Raw genomic sequence first — 26,605 nt, forward strand, 5'->3', positions numbered from 1 at the left:
GTGCATGCGTACCAAAACCATCGCATTGAGTGAAACTGACACCACTGAAAAGCCATTGTCACAATCGTCTTTGTAACCAGACCTTCAAATCAAGTGCTGCCAGCTCTGAACCCAAAGGGCAGTCCAACGCTCACACACACTGAACACTCAACACACTGCCCTTCCAATGCCCTGCTCCAGCAAGCACAAGACATTTCCTCTTTGTAAAGGTTATAGTGGCCTAACACAACCCTGATGTCATGGCCAGTCTCTTCATCTGTCCTCTCCACAGTTCTTCTCAGCCTGCTGCCTACTGCCCAGGGGCCTCACTAAGCCCCAATATGTCACACCCAGTCTGCTGATCTCCTGTTTGGTACCACTGCTCTGTTTTCTAACAAATCTCGGCCAAACCAAGATTCTCGACAATACACCGTCAACATTCTGATTCATAGCAAATGGCAAATAGCAATAATGATTTCTGTATCTGGTGAATTCAACTGTATATAATCAAATCAAATGCATTTCCAGAGTGTATGTTTGTACTGGTATAACGACTGCTGTCACATCAGAGTTTCTCTAGTCTGGAGCCAGTTTGTTTGAACCAGTATATACTGTAGTCCCAGGACGCTTCATTGTCCCTGACCTCTAACCCCTAAACTCTCCTCAAGTAGAGCAGGTCATGTGGGTCTGATTGACAGGAGCTCCTCAGGTTGGGAGAAAACTGTGAAGTCTTCACTACAGTACGGTCTGGGTCAATGAGTCAACCTCCAGCCCTCTCAGGGCCAATAATAAGACTGCACATGTGCTCCAGAGAGGTCAAGAGTGCGGGAGGAGTGCATCAGTGTGCACTGGCTAGCACCCATGAAACTGTTCAAGTGTGCACTGTTGAACACACAAGAGAACTTAAGACTGCATCAGAGCCCACTGGCAAAGACAGGGTAGGGTACAAAATGTGGTATGCTGTGTACATACTGTTGAAGAAATTCAGTGTGGCTTCTTGCAGTAAACAATTTTGTGCGTTATGTACTGTATAACACCGGAAATACACAATGTTACAACAGATTGGATCTGTTTACTCCACAATGATATTTTAACTCCATGTCCAAAATTACTACTCAAATAAAATCAGTGTTTGGAGACACTCGGCTTTGCCTGAGTCTGTGTGATAAAGGTCTTGTGACAGCTGATTTAATATCTTATTGTGACACGAGGTTAAAGATCTGGGTGTCATTCTCTATCTCTGGTCCTTATACACCACTGTTCTCCCTGTGGACCAGGGTAGGGCATGTAACAGTGACATTCTCCCTTCTCCTGGGCCTGCTGTGTACAGGAGGCAGGCTGGGCAGATGCAGATAAGGCCTGAATGGCCCAGTCAAACTAGCCCTGATACACCTAGTCTCTATTATCATGCTATCTGCATAATAATGGAGGAAGGCCAGCCATATCGGGGCTCCAGTCAACTTAAAGGACAATGGGTTCTCTGCCATTAATCAACAGTGCAGCAGATCAGATCAAAAGGCCTGAGTGTGTGCGTGTGTATTGTTGTCCGTGTGCCTGCGTCAACACAGACAGAGATGCAGAGAAGACTCAATCAATCTCAGGGTCAGTGCTCCTGTGCTCCATCCATATGGGTTGAATATTGACTATGTCATTTTGTGGACAATAAATGTTTCCTTTTTCTATCCTCCTCGGACTGAAAGCCACAGTGGTGGTAAAGTGCATTGATAGCGTCATGCAGGTAAATGCGGTGGTCGAAGTACCCAAAGAGTATAGACGACAGCCTCCAGACAAACAACAGGTGTAGTCTAACAGTGAAATGCTTACTTTACGGGCCCTTCCCAACAATGCAGAGAGAAAAACAGAAAAATAATAGAAACAATTATAACAAGAGAAATAAATACACAATGACTAACGATAACTTAGCTTTATACATGGGCAGAGGTGTGGTGCTGTAGTGGTGATCCACAGATGACGCAATCTCAATCGCACTCCACACTGCCCTTTCCCACCTGGACAAAAGGAATACCTATGTGAGAATGCTGTTCATTGACTACAGCTCAGCGTTCAACACCATAGTGCCCACGAAGCTCATCACTAAGCTAAGGACCCTGCGACTAAACACCTCCCTCTGCAACTGGATCCTGGTGTCCTGACGGGCCACCCCCAGGTAGTAAGGGTAGGCAATAACACGCCTGGCACGCTGATCCTCAACACTGGCGACCCTCGGGTGTATACTTAGTCCCCTCCTGTACTCCCTGTTCACCTACGACTGTGTGGCCAAACACGACTCTAACACCATTAAGTTTGCTGTCGACACAACAGTGGTGGGCTGTAGTGGAGCGGGTCGAGAGTTTCAAGTTCCTTGGTCTCCACATCACCAACATCACCAACTAAAACATTGCACTGCACCATGAACAACATGAAGGTACCAGTACCAAGTCGATGTGTAGGGGTACGATGTAATTTAGGTAGATACAGTATGTATATACTGGTAGGGGTAAAGGGACTAGGCAACAGGATAGATAACAAACATAAGCAGCAGCGTATGTGATGAGTCAAGAGTGCAAAAAGGGGCAATGCAGATAGTCCGGCAGCTATTTAGTTATTAGCCATTTAGCAGTCTTTTGGATTGGGGGTAAAAGCTGTTCAGGGTCCTTTGGTTCCAGGCTTAGTGCATCGGTATTGTTTGCTGTGCGGTAGCAGAGAGAACAGTCCATGATTTGGGTGACGGGAGTCTTTGATAATCCTTTGGGCCTTCCTATGACACCGCCTGGTACATAGGTCCTGGATGGCAGGGTGCTAAGCCCCAATGATGCACTGGGCCATTCACACTACACTCTGTAGCGCCTTGCGGTCGGATGCCAAGCAGTTGCCATACCAAGAGGTGATGCAGCCAGTCAAGATGCTCTCAATGGTGCAGCTGTATAACTTTTTGAAGATCTGAGGGCCCATGGAAAATCTTTTCAGCCTCATGAGGGGGGAAGAGGCATTGTCCTGCCTTCTTCACGACTGTGTGTGTGTGGACCATGTTAATTCCTTAGTGATGCAGACAACAAGGAACTTTAACCTCTCGACCCACTCCACTACTGCCCTGGCAATGTGGATGGAGGCGTGCTCTGCCCTCAATTTCCTGTAGTCCACGATCAGGTCCTTTGTCTTGCTGACGTTGAGGGAGAGGTTGTTGTCTTGGCACGTTACTGACCTCCTCCTTATAGGCTGTCTCATCTATGTCGGTGATCAGGCCTACCACCGTCGTGTCATCAGCAAACTTAATGATGGTTTTGGAGTTGTGCACAGTCATGGGTGAACAGGGAATACAGGAGGGGACTAAGCACGCAGCCCTGACGAGCCCCCGTGTTGTGTCAGCATGGCGGATGTGTTGTTGCCTACCACTTGGGGGCGGCTTGTCTGGAAGTCCAGGATCCAGTTGCAGAGGGAGGTGTTTAGTCCCAGGGTCCTACTTAGTGATGAACTTGGAGGGCACTATGTATTCTGTGGATCTGTTGGGGTGGTATGCAAATTGGAGTGGGTCCAGTGTGGTGGGTAGATGGTGTTGAGTCATGACCAGCCTTTCAAAGCAATTCATGACTACAGATGTAAGTGCTACAGGGTGATAGTCATTTAGACAGGTTACCTTGGCGTTCTTGGGCACAGAGACTATGGCAGTCTGCTTGAAACACATTACAGACTGGATCAGGGAGAGGTTAAAATGTCAGTGAAGACACTTGCTAGCTGGTCAGCGCATGCTCTGGGTACGTGTCTGGTAATTCCTCTGGCACCGTGGCCTTGTGAATGTTAACCTGTTTAAAGGTCTTACTCACATCGCCTACGGAGAATGAGATCACACAGTCATATGGAACAGCTGGTGCTCTCTTGCATGGTTCAGTGTTGCTTGCCTTGAAGCGAGCATAGAAGTAATTTAGCTTGTCAGGTAGGCTCGGGCAGTTCACGGCTGAGTTTCCCTTTGTAATCTGTGATAGTTTGCAAACCTTGCCACATGCGATGAGTGTCAGAGCCGGCGCAGTAGGATTCGATTTTAGTCCTGTATTGATGCTTTGCCTGTTTTATGGCTGGCGGAGGTTGTAGAGGGATTTTTAAAGTGTCCAGAATAGTGTCTTGGTCCTTGAAAGTAGCAGCTCAAGCCTTTAGCTCAGTGAGGATATTGCCTTCTAATTAGGCTTGGGCAGTATCGTACCATCCCTCTCTCATCTGGGGATGTACGGGATTACCGGCGTAGCACACAAGGGGGCACCAAAAATGCAAGAAATCCCCTTAGGCCGCTATAACCAGAATGCTAACATAATTAGCACAACCTAATAGGGTTATCCCATAGACACTATTAGTTAAATGCTAATGAGTGAAAACAAACTAATTGCAAATACAGGCAAATTCGGCTCATAAAGTTATCCAAGCATAGCTAGTAGCTACCAATTGTCATTTTCAGTGAGTGTGGACAATTCCCCAGCAAAAGTGAACGAGAGAAATTGTGCAAATGCACAAACTTGTGTTGGACCACTTCCTTACTTCGTTTTTGCTTGTAAGCAGGAATCAGGAGGATATAGTTATGGTCAGATTTTCCAAAGGGAGGGTAAGGGAGAGCCTTGCATGCGTTTCTGTGTGTGGAGTAAAGGTGATCTACAATTTTGTCGCCTCTAGTTGTGCAGGTAACATGCTGGTAAAATTCTTGTAAAAAGGATTTCAGTTTCACTGCGTTAAAATCACCAGCCACAAAAGTGCCGCTTCTTGGGGCCTCATTTTACTATTGGCCCTGTGCAGTCTTAGAACCACCATCGGTTTGTGGTGGTAAATAGACAGCTATGAAAAAAATGGACAAAAACTCTTTGCAAATAGTATGATCCTTAATTATTATGAGGTATTCTAACTTAGGCAAGCAAAAACTTGAGACTTACTTAATAACATTAGAAATCACACACCAGCTGTTGTTAACAAAGAGACACACCCCTCCCCCTCAAGCTGCCGAAAAGCCAGTGAGATGTATATCATCGATGTCCTTGTTCAGCCGTTAAACAGGGATTATTACAGTTCTTTGGTCCTGCTGATAGGATAGTGTTGAACGGAACTCGTCCAGTTTGTTTTTTTCACTAACAGAATGGAGGGTAGAGGCAGTTTATTTGCTCGCCAACGTAGTCTCGTCAGGATGCCGGCTCGTCTGCCTCTTTTGTGCCGTCACTTCCTCTTTCGAATCCTGGGGATTAGGGCCTGGTCTGGAGTATGGACTCATTGAAGGAGAACTTGTCATCCAAATTGAGCTTAGTGATCGAGTCTGTTCTGATTTCCAGAAGCGGCTTTCGGTCATAGGAAATGATAGCGGAGACATTTTGTACAAAAAAAGTTAAGATCAGCATTAAAAAAAAAACACGCAAAAAAGAAGAATTGGTCAGGAGCCCGTAAAACCGCTGCTCTCCACTGCAGCGTCATCTTGTTGGATCAGTGCAGATGAAGAGAAGGACATTAACAGATGAAGTCATAGACGTGATCATAAGGGTTTGTCAAGTAGTTGTACCTGACAAAGAAATTATAAAGGTTTTATAGAGTAGTAATTACCTGACGTAGAGCGTTCTTTTCTGGCTGGGCCGTAGAGAGCCAGAGCCTGAGCTGATTCTACTGTTCATCATCTGCTCCCGAAGATCATTGATTTTGGCTTCAAACTGACTGTATTCTGTAAAACAGGGAAAATAGGAAATTAATAACAACATGAAAATTTTAAAACTGGCAATAGTCTGGAAAATAAGTGACGGAGAAAATCTGTTGTATGGAAAGAAAACAGATTCCACTCTGTTCTGCAGAGGAAAGTTACAATGAATGATCAATGGTATTTGGACACCTGCTCAGCAAACATCTCATTCCAAAATCATGGGCATGAATATGGAGTTGGTCCCTCCTTTGCTGCTATAACAGCCTCCTCTCCTCTGGGAAGGCTTTCCACTAGATATTGGAACATTGCTGCGGGGACTTGCTTCCATTCAGCTACAAGAGCATTAGTGAGGTCGGGCACTGATGTTGGGCGATTTGGCCTGGCTCGCAGTCGACGCTCCAATTCATCCCAAAGGAGTTTGGTGGGGTTGAGGTCATGGCTCTGTTCAGGCCAGTCAAGTTCTCCCATACAAATCTTGACAAACCATTTATACATGGACTTTGCCCGCTGAAACACAGAGGGCCTTCCCCAAACTTTTGCCACAAAGTTGGTAGCACAGAATCGTCTAGAATGTCATTGTATGGGGTAGCATTAAGATTTCCCTTCACTGGAACTAAGGAGCCTAGCCTGAACCATGAAAAATAGCCACAGCCCATTAATCCTCATCCACCAAACTTTACAGTTGGCACTATGCTTTGGGGCAGGTAGCGTTCTCCTGATATCCACCAAAACCCAGATTCGTCCGTCGGATTGCCAGATGGTAAAGAGTCATTCATCACTCCAGAAAACGCGTTTCCACTGCTCCAGAGTCCAATGGCGACGAACTTTACACTACTCACTCCAGTCGACGCTTGGCATTGCACATGGTTATCTTAAGCTTTTGTGCGGCTGTTCGGCCATGGAAACCCATTTCATGAAGCTCCCGACAAACAGTTCTTGTGCTGCCGTAGCTTCCAGAGGTAGTTTGGAACCCGGTATTCCGCGGACAGACGATTTTTACGCGCTATGCGCATCAACACTCGGTTCTGTGAGCTTATGTGGCCTATCACCTCACGGCTCAACCGTTGTTGCTCCTAGACGTTTCCACTTATAACAGCACTTACAGTTAACCGAGCAGTTCTAGCAGGGCAGAAATGTAATGAACTGACTTGTTAGAAAGGAGGTATCCTATGATGGTGCCATATTGAAAGTCACTGAGCTCAGGGATTTGAATAGGCAGTGTTTTGAAATTTGACTTCTCACTTCCTGTTTGGATTTCTTCTCAGGATTTTGATTGCCATATGAGTTCTGTTATACTCACAGACATCATTCAAACAGTTTTAGAAACTTTAGTGTTTTCTATCTGAAATTAATAATAATATGCATATATTAGCATCTGGGACAGAGTAGGAGGCAGTTCAGTTTGGGCAAGCAATTCATCAAAAAGTGACAATGCTGCCCCCTACCCCAACAGGTTATTAAGACTGAAATCAGTTATCCCATGCAGACATGTCTAGGTGAGAGAGTTATAAACTGATTTAGAGCTTGGTAGAAGTTCTGTAATGCTTTGAGCAAAATCAAAACACATCTATAATAGATAATTAAGAGCATCATAAGCTCAGCTTCTAGCTCCGAAGCAATTTTGCAGTATTTTGTTTGTGTGTTATTTCTTACATTATTAGCCCATTTTTTTTTGTGTGTTATTACATACAGCCGGAAATAACTTTAAGATATCAGATCGGCGGTAACTCACTAGCATTACGACCAGGAATATGACATTCCCAATTTGGATCCTTTGTTCGTACCCCCCGGGGCAATTGAACTTATTCCAGAGGCTGCTCCAAAACAACGCCGGTGGAGAAGAGGTATTCGGAGTGAACTTCTAGTCCGACTCAGGAGGCGTGCACACCATCCACCTCTTCCGAGTATAATACTCACTAATTTCAGTTTCTGGATAATAAAGTAGATGAGCTCTGAATGAGGATCTCCTTCCAGAGACATCAGGGATTGTAACATGCTCTGTTTCACGTAAACATGGATCTCTTTTGATATACTGTCCCCGTCCATACAGCCAGCTGGGTTCTCCGTACATTGCGCAGACAAGAATAAATAACTCTCCGGGAAGAACAAAGGCAGGGGTGTATGTTTCATGATTGACTACTCATGGTGTGATTGTGATAACATACAGAAACCCAAGTCCTTTTGTTCACCTGACCAAGAATACCTCACAATCACATGCCGACCATATTACCTCCAAAGAGAATTCCCTTGGTTATAGTCACAGCTGTGTCTATAACCAAGGCAGAGTTGCAAAGAGAAAGCTATATCGCTTAAAATATTAAGATGGGCAAAAGAACACAGACACTGGACAGAGGAACTCTGACTAGAAGGACGGCATCCCGGAGTCGTATCTTCACTGTTGACGTTGAGACTCGTGTTTTGCGGGTACTATTTCATGAAGCTGCCAGTTGTGCACTGGGGTCTCCCAAACCTCTTTATATTCTGGTTAGGGCCAGTTTGCGCTGTTCTGTGAAGGGAGTAGTACACAGCATTGTACGAGAACTTCAGTTTCTTGGCAATTTCTCGCATGGAATAGCCTTCATTTCTCAGAACAAGAATAGACTGACGAGTTTCAGAAGAAATTACCTTGCTTCTGACCATTTCAAGCCTGTAATTGAAGCGACAAATGCTGATGCTCCAGATAGCCAACTAGTCTAAAGAAGGCCAGTTTTATTGCTTCTTTAAAGGTGGACAACAGTTTTTAGCTGTGCTAACATAATTGCAAAAGTTTTTTCTAATGATCAATTAGCCTTTTAAAATGATAAACTTGGATTACAACGTGCACAACGTGCCATTGGAACACAGGAGAGATGGTTGCTAATAATGGGCACCTGTACGCCTATGTTCATATTCCATTAAAAAGCAGCTGCTTCCAGCTACAATAGTAATTTACAACAGTAACAATATCTACACTTTATTTCTGATGAAATTTATGTAATTTTAATTGACAAAAACAAGGACATTTCTAAGTGAACCCAAACTTTTAAATGGTTGTGTATATACAGTTGAAGTCGGAGGTTTACATGCACCTACACTTACATGCACCAAATACATTTAAACTCGGTTTTTCACAATTCCTGACATATAATCCTCGTATAAATTCCCTGTCTTAGGTCAGTTAGGATCGCCACTTTATTTTAAGAATGTGAAATGTCTGAATAATAGTAGAAAATGTATTATTTTAGCATTCTTTTCTTTCATCACATTCCCAGTGGGTCAAAGGTTGACATACACTCAATTACTATTTGGTAACATTGCCTTTAAGTTGTTTAACTTGGGTCAAATGTTTCAGGTAGCATTCCACAAGCTTCCCACAAAGAGTTGGGTGAATTTTGGCCCATTCTTCCTGACAGAGCTGGTGTAACTGAGTCAGGTTTGTAGGCCTCCTTGCTCGCACACGTTTTTCAGTTCTGCCCACACATTTTCTATAGGATTGAGGTCAGGGCTTTGTGATGGCCACTCCAATACCTTGACTTTATTGTCCCCTGTTGTGCCTATAGGTTCCCATGCGGGAACTACACCCGTGCCGTTCAGCTGAAACGGTGGCGCAGGGAATGCAATAATATTCTTAGAAATATTTAACCTCCAGACATGGTAAACGTTGTTTAGAATCAATCCTCAAGGTGTTTTTCACATATCTCTTCGATGATATATCGTTCGTGGAAATCTGCTCTCTCCTCTGAATCACATGGAAGAATGCTTGCAGCTGAAGATGACGCACCAATTTCGACAAAGGACACCGGGCGGACACCTGGTAAATGTAGTCTCTTATGGCCAATCTTCCAATGATATGCCTACAAATACATCACAATGCTGCAGACACCTCGCATTCACAGCCATATAAGGAGACAATGGAAAACAGCGCCTCAAACATTTGGCTCACTTCCTGTTTGAAGTTTCATCTTGGTTTCGCCTGTAGCATCAGTTCTGTGGCACTCACAGATCATATCTTTGCAGTTTTGGAAACGTCAGAGTGTTTTCTTTCCAAAGCTGTCAATTATATGCATAGTCGAACATCTTTTCGTGACAAAATATCTTGTTTAAAACGGGAACGTTTTTTCATCCAAAAATGAAATACTGCCCCTAGTGTTCCAAGAGGTTAAATCCAATGCTGATTTGAATCCTCTTCGCTTTACAGTGCCTAAGGAAAGTATTCAGACCCTTGACTTTTACTACATTTTGTTCCGTTACACCCTTATTCTAAAATGTATCAAATAAAAAAAAATCCTCAGCAATCTACACACAATACCCTATAATGACAAGGCAAAAACAGTTTGTTTTACATTTTTGCAAATATATACATATTAAAAACCGAAATACTTTATTTACGTAAGTATTAGGATCCTTTTCTATGAGCCTAGAAATTGAGCTCAGGTGTGTCCTGTTTCCATTGATCATCCTTGAGAAGTTTCTACAATTTTATTGGAGTTAACCTGTGGTAAATGCAATTGATTGAACATGATTTGGAAAGGCACACACCTGTCTATACAAGGTCCCACAGTTGACAGTGCATGTCAGAGCAAAACCCAAGCCATGAGGTTGAAGGAATTGTCTGTAGAGCTCCGAGATAGGTTTGGGTCGAGACACAGATCTGGGGAAGGGTACCAAAACATTTTTGCAGCACTGAAAGTCCCTAAGAACACAGTGGCCTCCATCATTCTTAAATGGAAGAAATTTGGAAACACCAAGGCTCTTCCAAGAGTTGGTCACCCAGCCAAACTGAGCAATCGGGGAAGAAGGGCTTGGTCAGGGAAGTGACCAAGAATCCGATGGTCACTCTGACAGAGTTCCAGAGTTCCTCTGTGGAGATGGGGGAAACTTCCAGAAGGAAAACTATCTCAGCAGCACCTCACCAATCGGGCCACTCCTCTGTAAAAGGCACATGACAGCCCGGTTGGAGTTTGCCAAAAGGCACCTCAAGACTCTCAGACCATGAGAACCAAATTCTCTGGTCTGATGAAATTGAAATTGAACCCTTTGACATGAATGCCAAGTGTCACGTCTGGAGGAAACTTTGCACCATCACTACAGCAAAGCATGGTGGTGGCAGCATCATGCTGTGGGGTTGTTTTCCAGCTACAGGGACTGGAAGACTAGTCATGATCCAGACAAAGATGAACGGAGCAAAGTACAAAGAGATCCTTGATGAAAATCTACTCCAGAGCGCTCAGAACCTCAGACTGGGGTGAAGGTTCACCTTCCAAAAGGACAACGACCACAAGCACAAATACAGGTGTGCCAAGCTTGTAGCGTCATACCCAAGAAGACTCGATGCTGTAATCGCTGCCAAAGGTGCTTCAACAAAGTACTGAGTAAAGGATCTGAATACTTATGTAAATGTTAGTTTTTTCATTTGCAATACATTTGCAAAAATGTAAAAACAACGGTTTTCGCTTTGTCATTATGGGGTATTGTGTGTAGATTGATGAGGAAAATAAAAAATGTAATACATTTTAGAATAAGACTGTAAAGTAACAAAATGTGGAAAAAGTCAAGGGGTCTGAATACTTTCCTAAGGCACTGTATACCGAACTTGTGTTGATGAGAGGAATCATTTGAAGCCATTGTGGTCTGGTCAGTTCTTTCAGTTTTGACCAGAGGAATGTGTGTTTTGTCTGCATCCCTTTCAAAAAAAGCCCATCTTGGGTTGTAGTCTTTCTGAAACTGGAAAAAGTGTGTCACATTGTATTTAGCAATGAATCTGCCGATACGAAAATCGCTGAAAGACGTCCAATGACTCTATCAAACAAAGACAACCACGTCTACACTCAACAAAAACGTATAGTGTGATCGGTATAACATAGAGGCTTTGCGAAATGCCACAAAACAGGAATATATCCAATTATTTTAAGCCCCCCCCCCCAAAAAAAACTGGAAGTTGTCATAGAGTGCATCGCTCTGCCCAGTCCGGCCCTCTTTGTGGCATTTACATTACATTTTACATTTAAGTCATTTAGCAGACGCTCTTATCCAGAGCGACTTACAAATTGGTGCATTCACCTTATGACATCCAGTGGAACAGCCACTTTACAATAGTGCATCTAAATCTTTTAAGGGGGGGGGGGGGGTGAAAAGGATTACTTTATCCTATCCTAGGTATTCCTTAAAGAGGTGGGGTTTCAGGTGTCTCCGGAAGGTGGTGATTGACTCCGCTGTCCTGGCGTCGTGAGGGAGTTTGTTCCACCATTGGGGAGCCAGAGCAGCGAACAGTTTTGACTGGGCTGAGCGGGAACTGTACTTCCTCAGTGGTAGGGAGGCGAGCAGGCCAGAGGTGGATGAACGCAGTGCCCTTATTTGGGTGTAGGGCCTGATCAGAGCCTGGAGGTACTGAGGTGCCGTTCCCCTCACAGCTCCGTAGGCAAGCACCATGGTCTTGTAGCGGATGCGAGCTTCAACAGGAAGCCAGTGGAGAGAGCGGAGGAGCGGAGTGACGTGAGAGAAATATGTGTGATAATAATATGTGGCCACATATGTGTGAAACAGATGTCATTTCCAAGGTTACAAATCTATTACCGTGTCTTGTTTCCTAGCCGTCTTCAGTGCAGTAATATTTTAAACAACTGTCAAGAGAAACGCCCTGGATTATTACAGCAACAAACATTAAAACATAGGAGGCAGAAAAACACTTACTCTAAAAATCCTTCCTAGATTATATAAAAGCTTCACACACACACACACACACACACACACACACACACACACACACACACACACACACACACACACACACACACACACACACACACACACACACACACACACACACACACACACACACACACACACACACACACACACACACACACACACACACACACACACACACACACACACACACACACACACAGGCAGTTGTATTAAAAAGGTGAAACTAAGGCAAGCACAACCCCCCCCCTAAAACCCTATGGGGCAAATCCAGTTTGAAACAACAGTCACATAGAAACACCAGAAGAGGGAGAATTCTGCTGAATTCCTAACAAGTCTTAAAAATGCCTTTTTCGAAGCAGAAAACTGCTGTGTTGCGTGCTAAAGCATGTGTGTTTGTCTCCTCTCTCATCTCAGACATAGCGGCAGGCAGCAGAAAGGAGCTGAGCAAAGCACTTTGCTGTCTGTGCATAGCCGTGTACCGTATCGTACTACCCATCCCCAAGCCATTACTGTACACAGAATCTAATTAAGGCTGAGTAATCCAATCGTACTGGGGCTACACACACACACACACACACACACACACACACACACACACACACACACACACACACACACACACACACACACACACACACACACACACACACACACACACACACACACACACACACACACACACACACACACACACACACACACACACACACACAAGGAATCAAGCTGCCCAATGTACTATGTCTATTTTTTTATCTCTGAAAGACAAGGCTGTACTTACATGCTGCTCTGCTGAGGAATAGCTTCTCACCGGTGAGAGCGAAAGAGGGAAAATACTGTTTTTCTCTCTGGATTAGCGCCTGGTCGCTACTCTGAGTGTGTGTTCCAGTGCCGGCGTGTGAGTGTGTGGTAGTGAAGACGAGCTCTCTCTAGCGTCTGCTCCACTTTGGCTCCCGTGCATGTGTGTCTGTGTAGAGATACTACGCTCTGTCTGTCTTCCAGCTTTTGTCAGCCAGAACTAAAAACCAACAGATGCTAACACACTCTCCCACCTCCTCTTTTTCTCCCACTGCATTTCTCCCTCTCTCCATCCCCCTATCACTCCTGCGCTCACCCCTCCCCCTTGTGCAAGGCAACTTGCTTTAGGGCTGACATAATCATAGCAGCCCTCTGCCCTGTGCAACATACATATACAGTGCATTCGGAAAGTATTCAGACCCCTTCCCTGTTTCCACATTTTGTTACGTTCCAGCCTGTGCTGAGGATTTTTTTTATCTGATACATTTTAGAATAAGGGTGTAACGGAACAAAATGTAGTAAATGTCAAGGTTCTGAATACTTTCCTTAGGCACTGTAAAGTGAAGAGGATTCAAATCAGCATTGGATTTAAAAAGAAGCTCATCTACAGCAAATGACATGCACGAAGATGCAGGCAAATACAGTAGCTTGGTGAGTTATTTTTCATGCAAGCCACCTAGCTGGCTAGCTTTTAGTTTATCTACTGAAACTGATATTGTGGGGGGAAATATACACATGTTTGCTAACTCAGGTAGCTAGCTAAAATGATTGGAGTCCTATCTTGCATGATGCCTAACAGTTGTGAATAACAATTATTGGCCATTCAGAAAACTAGCTTGCTAAGTTTACTAACAGTGAGGACAAACAATACAACAATTTACAGTTTTTAAATTTCTAAAACTGATAAACTTGCTTTACTAGAAACATTTCTGGCTGTAGCTAGGTACTATCTGCCTACCTAGGTATATTTGTAGGGTTTGGTCACTGCAACGGTTGAGGGTTATGCCATATTTTGTTCTATTAGGCTATATGTTGTCCCGAATGTAATCTCTGCCTGTGCACATGTAGTCACATTGTATAGTGATTGGAGACAGGCGCAGGAATACGTAATAGTTTAAAAACAAATTCCACACCCAAACAAAAGAGCAACATGTAAACCTCTAATTAATACACGGGACGAAACACGTAAAACAAGTGCACAGTAACACGTAGCATGGAAGTCGATACAATAGCACAGGTACTCACACGACCAACTGACATGATAACAATAACAATAACCGACAAGGAGAATGGGGAACAGAGGGCACTTACATATATTCATACTAATCAGGCGGAATGGGAAGCGTGCGTAATGAGACAAGACAGTCTGGGGGTTGGTGGTAATGAATCCAGTTCAGTGATGCCTAGAAGGCCGATGATGTAGACCTCCGGAGCTGGTTAACGGAATAGGAAGCAATACCTTGGGGATCCGTGACAGTACCCCCCCCCCGACGAGCTGCACCACCAGCGGGACACCTCGGGGACGACCACAGGGACGCGTTGCGGGTCAGTCAGGTCACCAAAGCTGAAAATCCCTGGTCAGCGAAGCGTCCAGGATGTCAACCGCAGAAACCCAGCACTGCACCTCTGGGCTGTACCCCTCCCAGTCGATAAGGTACTGGAGACAACCCCGCTAGACACCTCAAATCCTGGACTTCATGGACCGAGTACGCTGGACCTCCCTTGATGTCCAGAGGAGGAGGCATGCTCGGAGGACACGTCCTGGTAATCCGTCTGGTCCTGCCGCCTTGTGAATTTTGACCCATTTAAAGTTCTTACTCACATGGGCTAGGGAGAGTGTGATCACACAGTCCTCCAGAACAGCTGATGCTCTCATGCATGTTTCATTGTTTCTTGAGGCGAAGCGAGCATAGAAGTAATGTAGCTCGTCTGGTAGGCTCGTGTCACTTGGCAGCTCTCGGCTGTACTTCCCTTTGTAGTCTGTAATAGTTTGCAAGCCCTGCCACATCTGAAGAGTTGGAGCCGCTGTGGCACGATTCGACCTTAGTCCTGTATTGATCCTTAGCCTGTTTGATAGTTCGTCGGAGGGCATAGCGCGATTTCTTGTAAGCTTGGGGGTTATAGTCCCGCTCCTTAAAAGCAGCAGCTTTTCCCTTTAGCGCAGTGCGGATGTTGCCTGTAATTCATGGCTTCTGGTTGGGGTATGTACGTACAGTCACTGTGGGGACGAAGTCATTAATGCACTTATTGATCTAGCCAGTGACTGATGTGTTATACTCCTCAATGACAGCAGAAGAATTCCGGAACATATTCCATTCCTAGCAAAAGAGTTCTAGAGCTTAGCATCTTCTTCACTATCCAAGATGGCGTAGCAGTCAGAAGTATTTGTCCTTTGTCTTGTCGTGTCCTATGTATATATATTTTTATTCGCATATCTTTTTACATTTTTCTAAACGCTTACTTCAAAATACTCTCCTGCAACCCGCCTCACCCAATGTGGTGTGGACCTGCTTTTTCTCTAACATATTTTTCTTTGCCTCTTACTGGAATCTCTCCAACATAAACTAGCCAGCTAACTCGCCAGCTGACCTCTAGCTCGGAAAGCTCCCGCCAGTTTGTACAACACGATTCAACCAGAGCATACCGGACGTATTTTTCTCTCTATATCCCCGGATTCCTATCGCAAGCTCTGAACCTTCTCACCTTCCGACCTTCGCAGCTAACGTCTCCTGAATGCTAGCTGTCTAGAGCACAATGGACTGTTGGTTTACGAGGCCCATCGAATACATTCCGAAGCCACTAGCTAGCAGTCAGCTATCATTTGCTAGCGGTCATTTATCCTGGAAAACTCTTGCCAGTCTGTACAGCGTGACTCAAACCTGAGCTAGTCGGACTTATTCTTCTCGATATCTCCGGATTCCTACCGCAAGCTTTGAACCCATTTTTTTTATTATGATATTTTTTAAATGTTTTTTTCCACCTGGAGTTATAGCAGCTAACGACCCCTAAACGCACAGCCGCTAATCTGCGGCCTGCTAGCTATCTAAAGCACATTAGACTGCTGGCTTAAGAGGCCCTTCGGACATAATTCTTCCGCCACTATTCATATTTTGCCAATTGGCCTGGTTTACCACACGGAGCCCTGCTGATCCGTCTGCTGATGTAATTGCATGAGGGGGCCACAACAGACTTCCCTCCGTGGCGTCATCCTTCAAAGGCCTTTCTGTTAGTCTGCTAGCCCCATGTCGCTAGCTGCCTGAAGCCACCCACTGGACTTGTATGATCACCCGGCTACGCATGCCTTTCCCTAACGTCACCATGCCGTGTCGATTGCTGTTCTGGTTTGTAACTATTGTTTTATTTCACTGTAGAGCCTCTAGCAGTGCTCAACACGCCTCGGAAACAATTTAGTTCCACCCCCACACACGCAGTGACATCACCTGGTTTAAATGCTATTTCTAGAGACAATATCTCTTTCATTATCACCATATGCACAGGTTTACCCCCACTGTATTCACATCCTACTATACCTTTGTCTGTACATTATGCCTTGAATATATTCTACCGTGCCCAGAAATCTGCTCCTTTTACTCTCTGTTCTGAACGTACTAGGCGTCCAGTTCTGTTAACCTTTAGCCGTACCCTTATCCTACTTCTCCTCTGTTTCTCTGGTGATGTAGAGGTTAATTCAGGCCCTGCAGTGACTACCTCCACTCCCATCCCCCAGGCTCTCTCATTTGTTGACTTCTGCAACCGCAAAAGCCTTGGTTTCATGCATGTTAACATTAGAAGCCTCCTCCCTAAGTTTGTTTTATTCACTGCCCGAGCACACTCCACCAAATCGGATGTCCTAGCCGTGTCTGAATCCTGACTTAGGAAGACCACCAAAAACCTTGACATTTCCATTCCTAACTATAACATTTTCCGACAAGATAGAACTGCCAAAGGGGGCGGTGTTGCAATTTACTGTGTTAGATAACCTGCAGAGTTCCGTCTTACTATCCAGATCTGTACCAAAACAATTTGAGCTTCTACTTCTAAAAATGAACCTTTCCAGTAACAAGTCTCTCCCTGTTGCCGCTTGCTATAGACCACCCTCTGCCCCTAGTTGTGCCCTCGACACCATGTGATTTGATTGCCCCCCATCTATCTTCTGAGCTCATGCTGCTAGGTGACCTAAACTGGGACATGCTTAACACCCCAGCCATTCTACAATCTAAGCTAGATGCCCTCAATCTCACACAAACGATCAAGGAACCTACCAGGTACAACCCTAAATCTGTAACCATGGGCACGCTCATAGATATCAACCTAACTAACTCACCCTCCAAAGACACCTCTGCTGTTTTCAACCAAGATCTCAGCGATCACTGCCTCATTGCCTGCATCAGTAATGGGTCTGCGAACAAATGACCACCCCTCATCAATGTCAAACGCTCCCTAAAACACTTCTGCGAGCAGGCCTTTCTAATCGACCTGGCCGGGGTATCCTGGAACGACATTGACCTCATCCCGACAGTAGAGGATGCCTGGTTATTCTTTAAAAGTGCCTTCCTCACCATATGAAATAGGCATGCCCCATTCAAAAAATGTAGAACTAAGAACAGATATAGCCCTTGGTTCACTCCAGACCTGTCTGCCCTTGACCAGCACAAAAACATCCTGTGGCGTTCTGCATTAACATCGAATAGCCCCCGTGATATGCACCTTTTCAGGGAAGTTAGGAACCAATATACACAGGCAGTTAGGAAAGCTAAGGCTAGCTTTTTTAAACAGAAATTTGCTCCTGCAGTACAAACTCAAAAAAAGTTCTGGGACACTGTGAAGTCCATGGAGAATAAGAGCACCTCATCCCAGCTACCCACTGCTCTGAGGCTAGGAAACACTGTTACGACCGACAAATCCTCTATAATTGAGAATTTCAATAAGCATTTCTCTACGGCTGGCCATGCTTTCCACCTTGCTACCCCGACCCCGGTCAACTGCCCGGCACCCTCCACATCAACCCGTCCGCACACCCACCATTTTTCCTTCACCTATATCCAGATAGCTGATGTTCTGAAAGAGCTGCAAAATCTGGACCCCTACAAATCAGCCGGGCTAGACAATCTGACAGTCTCTTTCTTAAATTATCTGCCGAAATTGTTGCAACCCCTATTACTAGCCTGTTCAACCTCTCTTTCGTATCGTCTGAGTTTCCCAAAGATTGGAAAGCTGCCGCGGTCATCCCCCTCTTCAAAGTGGGAGACACTCTAGACCCAAACTGCTACAGACCTATATCTATCTTACCCTGCATCTCTAAGGTCTTCGAAAGCCACTTCGGGCCCTTCTTTGGACACTGTGTTAACTAACCTCCAGACAAGCTTCAATGCCATACAACTCTCCTTCCATGGCCTCCAACTGCTCTTAAACGCAAATAAAAATAAATGCATGCTATTCAACCGATCATTGCCTGCACCTGCCCGCCAATCCAGCATCACTACTCTGGACGGCTCTGACTTAGAATACGTGGATAACTACACATACCTAGGTGTCTGGCTAGACTGTAAACTCTCCTTCCAGACTCACATTAAGCATCTCCAATCAAAAATTAAATCTAGAATCGGCTTCCTATATCGCAACAAAGCATCCTTCTGTCATGCTGCCAAACATACCTCGTAAAATTGACCATCCTAACGATCCTTGACTTCGGCGATGTCATCTATAAAATAGCCTCCAACACTCTACTCAGCAAACTGGATGTAGTCAATCACAGTGCCATCCGTTTTGTCACCAAAGCCCCATATACTACCCACCACTGCGACCTGTACGCTCTCGTTGGCTGGCCCTCGCTTCATACTCGTCGCCAAACCCACTGGCTACAGGTTATCTACAAGTCTCTGCTAGGTAAAGCCCCGCCCTATCTCAGCTCGCTGGTCACCATAGCAGCACCCACTCATAGCACACGCTCCAGCAGGTATATCTCACTGGTCACCCCCAAAGCCAATTCCTCTTTTGGTCACCTTTCCTTCCAGTTCTCTGCTGCCACTGACTGGAACGAACTGCAAAAAATCACTGAAGCTGGAGATTCCCATCTCCCATCACTAGCTTTAAGAACCAGCTGTCAGAGCAGCTCACAGATCACTGCACCTGTTCATAGCCCATCTGTATACAGCCCATCTATCTACCTCATTCCCATACTGTATTGATTTATTTTGCTCCTTTTGCACCACAGTATCTCTACTTGCACATCCATCTTTTGCACATCTACCATTAAAGTCCCCAGCCACTTCTGGATAAACATTTTCCTGTTTGCTTATGGCTGTATACAGCTCATTGAGTGTGGTCCTAGTGCCAGCATCAGTTTGTGGTGGTAAATAGACAGCTACGAAGAATATAGATAAACTCTCTTGGTAGAAACAGCTTATCATGAGATACTCTACCTCAGGCATGCAAAACCTCAAGACTTCCTTAGGTATCGTGCACCAACTGTTGTTTACAAATATACATAGACAACCAGCCCTTGTCTTACCAGAGGCTGCTGTTCCATCCTGGCGATACAGTGTGTAACCCACCAGCTGTACGTCATTCAGCCACAACTCGGTGAAAATAAGATTTTAGTTTTTAATGTCCCGTTGGTAGGATATACGTGCTTGTAGTTCATCCACTTTAAGGTCCAGGGATGGTACATTGGCCAATAGTACCGATTGAAAAGGCAGGATCCTTACAAGGCACCCTGATCTCCTTCTGTGAAATCTGTCTTTTTGTCCTGCGATTGACGGGGATGAGGGTGTCTGGAGTAAATCCCTTTCATCCGACTCATTAAAGAAATATTCTTTGTCCTGTTCAAGGTGAGTAATGGCTGTTCTGATGTCCAGAAGCTCTTTTCGGTCATAAGAGATGGTAGCAACAACATTATGTACAACAGAAGTTACAAACATTGTGAAAAAAACAAGCAAAACAGCACGGTTGGTTAAGAGCCCATAGAACAGCAGCCATCCCCTCCGGCACCATTACAAGAGGTCCCACAGTTGATAATGCATGTCAGAGCAAAAACCAAGCCAAACTCCAAGACAGGATTGTGTTGAGGCACAGATCTGTGTGGAGCACAGAAGTGTACCAAAACATTTCTGCAGCATTGAAGGTCCCCAGTGACCTCCGCTCTAAAATGGAAGAAGTTTGGAACCACTAAGACTCTTCCTAGAGCTGACTACCTGTCCAAACTGAGCAAGGCCCTTGGTCAGGAGGTGACCAAGAACTGGATAGTCACTCTGACAGAGCTCCAGAGTTACTCTATGGAGATGGGAGAACCATCCAGAAGGACAACCATCTCTGCAGTGCTCCACCAATCAGGCCTTTATGGTAGAGTGGCCAGATGTAAGCCACTTCTCAGTAAAAGGCACAGCCCGCTTGGAGTTTGCCAAAAGGCCTCTCAGACCATGATGGTCTGATGAAACCAAGATTGAACTCTTTGGCCTGAATGCCAAGAATCACATCTGGAGGAAACCTGGCACCAATCCTATGGTGAAGCATCCCTACGGATGTTTTTTAGCTGAACAGACTGGGAGACTAGTCAGGACCGAGGGAAAGAGAACGGCGCAAAATACAGAGAAATCCTTGATGAAAACCTGATCAAGAGAGCTCAGAACCTCAGACTGAGGTGATGGTTCACCTTCCAACAGGACAACAACCCAAAACACACAGCCAACACAACGCAGGAGTGGCTTTGGGACAAGTCTCTGAATGTCCTTGGGTAGCCCAGCCAGAGCCCGGACTTGAACCCAATCGAACATCTCTGGAGAGACCTGAAAATAGTTCTCCATCCAACCTGACAGAGTGTGAGAGGATCTGCAGAGAAGAATGGGAGAAACTCCCCAAATACAGGTGTGCCAAACTTGTAGTGTCAGACATTTTCACAGCTATTTCAGATTTAATTTGTCTTAAAATGCCTTTTAGTCCTTTAGCCGTGTTTTAGTAATTTCATCCTTCATTAGTTTTAGTCGTTATCAGTCAACTAAAACTCTGGACAATTTTAGTCTAGTTTTAGTCACAGTCATTATAATCACATAAAACTGTATGTACCTCTTAGCCTTGTCTAACTAGGCCTATTGTCCCCTCTTATAACTTAGCTGGCAACATTGCTATAGTGGAATATAGTAACCAATGTCAGCCATAATGAATCATTTAGGCAATAAAGCCTTGGCTATAGGCTAAACTATTTACAACTCTAATTTTCACCTCACTATAACTGTCGGAGGGGGCTAAATAATAAATAATAATAATCAGAAAAAATATCACAACTCGCATTTGCCCAGTGCACATGGCTAAATAGAACTTCTGATGTGATCAGAGCAGAAATGGCCCATATGAAAGCAAAAATGATCAAAAACATTATTGTTCCTAATAGAGGTAAGTTACAATTGAAGTGTCCTGGCTGTGCGTCAGTTCAAAAGAGAGGCGTGATTCAAGTGTGTGAGAAAGCCAGTTCGGCTCATTGAGCTCACGAAGCATGCGCAACTGAAAGACGTTATCGGCCAATGAGAGGATTGCAGAAAGTATTCTGCAAAGAAATGCATGCTTATGATTGGACAAAACAGATGAAAAGAAGCTTCATGTCAAATTGAATGTCCATTAGTCTCGTAGAATTCTCGTAATGTGTTAGAATTAGAGTAGCAGTCAAACGTTTGGACACATCTACTAATTTTTCTTTATTTTTACTATTTTCTACATTGAAGAATAATAGTGAAGACATCAAAACTATGAAATAACACATATCAAATCATGTAGTAACCAAAAAAGTGTTTAAAAAAATATAAATATGTCATATTTTTAAATCCTCAAAGTAACCACCCTTTACCTTGATGACAGCTTTGCACACTCTTGGCATACTCTCAACCACATTCATGAGTTAGTCACCTGGAATGCATTTCAATTAACAGGTGTGCCTTGTTAAAAGTTAATTTGTGGAAATTCTTTCCTTCTTAATGTGTTTAAGTCAATCAGTTGTGTTGTGACAAGGTAGGGGTGGTATACAGAAAATAGCCCTATATGTTAAATGACCAAGTCCATATTATGGCAAGAACAGCCCAAATAAGCAAAGCAAAACAAAAGTCCATCAGTACTTTAAGACATGAAGGTCAGGCAATACAGAAAATGTTAAGAATTTTCAAAGTTTCTTCAAGTGCAGTCGCATAAACCATTAAGCGCTATGATGAAACTGGCTCTCATGAGGACCGTCACAGGAAAGGAAGACCCAGAGTTACCTCGGCTGCAGAGGATAAGTTCATTAGAGTTAGCAGCCCCAGAAATTGCATCCCAAATAAAACCTTCAAAGTTCAATTAACAGACACATCTTAACATCAACTGTTCAGAGGAGACTGCGTGAATCAGGACTTCATGGTCGATCTGCTGCAAAGAAACCACTACCAATAAGAAGAAATGACTTGCTTGGGCCAAGAAACATGAGCAATGGATATTAGACCACTGGAAATCTGTCCTTTGGTCTGATGAGTCCAAATTTGAGATTTTTGGTTCCAACCTCCGTGTCTTTCTGAGATGCAGAGTAGGTGAACGGATGACCTCTGCATGTGTGGATCCCACCGTGAAGCATCGAGGAGGAGGTGTGATGGTGCTTTGCTGGTGACACTGTCTGAATTATTAAGAATTCAAGGCACACTTAACCAGCATGGCTGTCAAAGCATTCTGCAGCAATACACCATCCCATCTGGTTTGCGCTCAGTGGGACTACGATTTGTTTTTCAACAGAACAATGATCCAACACACCTCCAGGCTGTGTAAGGGCTACTTGACCAAGAAGGAGAGTGATGGAGTGCTGCATCAGATGACCTGGCCTCCACAATCATCCAACCTCAACCCAATTGAGATGGTTTGGGATGAGTTGGACCACAGAGTGAAGGAAAAGCAGTCAACAAGTGCTCAGCATATGTGGGAACTCCTTCAAGACTGTTGGAAAAGCATTCCAGGTGAAGCTGGTTGAGAGAATGTCAAGAGTGTGCAAAGCTGTCATCAAGGTACAGGGTGGGTACTTTGAAGAATCTAAAATATATTTTGATTTGTTTTAACACTTTTTTGCTTAATACATGACTCCATATGTGTTATTTAATAGTTTTGATGTCTTCACTATTAGAAAAATAAAATAAAGAAAGTAGGCGTGTCCAAAGTTTTGACTGGTACTGTGTATATTTATATATATATATATAATATACTGCGTATATTTATTTTTTTGGGGGGTGCATCTCGTCTCGATATCATCATTCATTTTTTGTCATAGTTATTGTTGACCAAATTAACACTGGCGCACACACACACGCTTGCGTACGCACACACACAAAGAGAAACGGATCATATCACTTCCACCTTACCTGCCACCCTAGACCCATTTCAATTTGCTTACAACCCCAATAGGTCCACAGACGATGCAATCGCCACCACACTGCACACTGCCCTGTCCCATCTAGACAAGTGGCTTACCTATATGTAATAATGCTGACTATAGCTCAGCATTCAACACCATAGTACCCACCAAGCTCATCATCAAGCTTGAGTCCCTGAGTCTGAACCCCGCCGTGTGCAACTGGGTCCTGGACGTCCTGACGGGTCACCCCCAGGTGGTGAAGGTAGGAAACAACACCTCCCCTCCGCTGATTCTCAACACTGGGGCCTCACAAGGGTGCGTGCTCAGCCCCCTCCTGTACTCCCTGTTCACCCATGACTGCGTGGCTAAGCACGCCTCCAGCTCAATCATCAAGTCTGCAGACGACAAAACAGTAGTAGGTTTGATTACCAACAACGATGAGACAGCCTACAGGGAGGAGGCTGTCTCAACGTCAACAAAACTAAGGATATGATCGTGGACTTCAGGAAAGAGCAGAGGGACCACCCCCCTATCTTCATCGATGGGACCGCAGTGGAGAAGGTGGAAAGCTTCAAGTTCCTCAGCATACACATCACAGACAAACTGAAATGGTCCACCCACACAGACAGTGTGGTGAAGAAGGCGCAACAGCGATTCTTCAACCTCCGGATGCTAAAGAAATTTGGCTTAACACCTAAAACCCTCACAAACTTTTACAGATGAACAATTGAGAGCATCCTGTCAGGCCTTATCACCACCTGGTATGGCAAATGCACCACCCACAACCGCAAAGCTCTCCAGAAGGTGACCGCACGGTCTGCACAACGCATTACTGGGGGCAAACATGCCACCCTCCTGGACACCTACAGCACCCGATGCCATAGGAAGGCCAAAAAGATCATCAAGGACATCAACCACCCGAGCCACTGCCTGTTCACTTTGCTATCATCCAGAAGGCGAGGTCAGTACACGTGCATCAAAGCTGGAATCAAAAGACTGAAAAACAGCTTCTATCTCAAGACCATCAGACTACTGAACAGCCATCACTAACACATCAGAGGCGGCTGCCTATAGACCTAGATTAGGAATCACTGGCCACTTTTAGAAATGGACCACTAGCCATTTTAATAATGTCTCCGTATCTTGCATTACTCATCTCATATGTATAAACTGCACTCCACACAATTCTAAGGTATCTTAGTCACTTTTAAATTGTGTTTACATATTGCATCACCCATTTCATATGTATATACTGTATTGTATTCTACACTACACCACTGACTGTTAACCTGTTAATCCTACCCCCTACGTTTTCGAACATTCTGTTAAAAATCGCGCAACATTTCAGCGCCCAGGAATATAGTATATGCATATAATTAGTATGTGTGGATAGAAAACACTCAGACGTTTCTAAAACTGGTTAAATCGCAGCTGTGACTATAACAGAACGTGCGTTTCATCGAAAAGCATAGGAAAATCTGATCACTGAAAATGGGAAAATATATCCATGCGTGACTTGAACCCATTGATAAAGGTGCACCACATTTAATGGGGCTGAGGTTGCAATACCTACAGCTTCCACACGTTGTCTAGAGTCTTGTCATTTGCCTAGGCTTTGTTTCTTGGTCAAACAGACACAAGGCAACGCATTTCTTCCGGTCTCCGACCGGATATTTTGGTTGAGAATTACCCGGACATTATTTCCAGACAGACAGCTAAAGAATATACTTCGCCTCGTGGTCAATTTGATCGCTTATTAACGTTAAATAATACCTAAAGTTGCATTTACAAAAGTATTTCGAAGTGTTTTGTGAAAGTTTATCGTCAACTTTTTTAATTTAAAAAAATGACGTTACAAGACGCTATTTTTTTTGTTTATCACACACAGTCTTCATAGATCGATATCTAGGCTATATATGGACCGATTTAATCGAAAAAAGACCCAATAGTGATTATGGGACATCTAGGAGTGCAGTTATACAAACAAAGAAGATGGTCAAAGGTAATGAATGTTTTATATTTTATTTGTGCGGTTTGTGTAGCGACGACTATGCTAATTATTTTGTTTACGTCCCCTGCGGGTCTTTTGGGGTGTTACATGCTATTAGATAATAGCTTCTCATGCTTTCGCCGAAAAGCATTTTAAAAATCTGACTTGTTGCCTAGATTCACAACGAGTGTAGCTTTAATTCAATACCCTGCATGTGTATTTTAATGAATGTTTGAGTTTTAACTAGTACTATTAGCATTTAGCGTAGCGCATTTGCATTTCCAGATGTCTAGATGGGACGCCTGCGTGCCAGGTAGGAGCAAGAGGTTAAACAGCCATCTCCAGCACATCAGAGGCTGCTGCCTATAGACATAGATTAGGAATCACTGGCCACTTTAAGGAAATTAAACACTAGCCACTTTAATAATGTCTCCGTATCTTGCATTACTCATCTCATGTGTGTAAACTGTACTCTATACTATTCTACGGTATTTTAGTCCAATGCCGCTCTGACATATATGTATATATATTCTTAATCCATTTCTTACTTAGATTTATGTGTATTTTGGGTATATGTTGTGAAACTGTTAAATATTACTTGTTAGATATTACTGCACTGTCAGAGCTAGAAGCACAAGCATTTCACTACAACCGCAATAACATCTGCTAAACACATGGATGTGACCAATACAATTTGATTTGACACACACACACCGTTAGTTATGTAGAAGGGTATTGGTTGTTCCGGAGCCCAGCTCTGCCCCCCTGTGCTCCTGCCCCAGTTTGGGTCTGGGTCCCTGCCCTGGAACACTGGCCCCACACTGGCAGCCTCCATCTTACACACACAGATGGTGCTCTCTCTCTCTCTCCAATCTGACACTGACATGCCAATACTGCAATTTACAGTCATCACTATCACATAACATGGTTCAGAATAGTAATACAAGTCATGGGTGTATGAAGAATTTCCATTTTAAGAACTTAGAGTATTGCAATTGGTTGAGTTTTGCAATTATTGATGTCAATTTTAAAGTGTTAAAATGAATACAAATGTTGATGACAGTAGTATAATAAACAAAAGAAAATATATATTTTCATTAAAGTGATACTTCGAGATTTTGTAAATGACAACCTTGAATGTGTG

General features: G+C 44.1%; 1 protein-coding gene across 3 annotated transcripts in view; it reads right to left on the reverse strand.

Annotated features, from left to right (window-relative positions):
* LOC124037986 (discs large homolog 1-like protein) overlaps positions 1–26,605 on the reverse strand; it is a 214,644-nt gene that overhangs the window by 24,324 nt on the left and 163,715 nt on the right. For 2 of the 3 annotated variants that reach the window (XM_046353313.1, XM_046353314.1), the window contains one exon: positions 5,545–5,659. In XM_046353313.1, the coding sequence (XP_046209269.1) occupies positions 5,545–5,659 (115 nt within the window). Of the gene's footprint in view, positions 1–5,544; positions 5,660–13,100; positions 13,361–26,605 lie in introns of those variants that run through there. The other variant, XM_046353315.1, reaches the window with a different exon arrangement.

This window comes from Oncorhynchus gorbuscha, linkage group LG06 (assembly GCF_021184085.1).
Source record: "Oncorhynchus gorbuscha isolate QuinsamMale2020 ecotype Even-year linkage group LG06, OgorEven_v1.0, whole genome shotgun sequence".
NCBI lineage: Eukaryota > Metazoa > Chordata > Actinopteri > Salmoniformes > Salmonidae > Oncorhynchus > Oncorhynchus gorbuscha.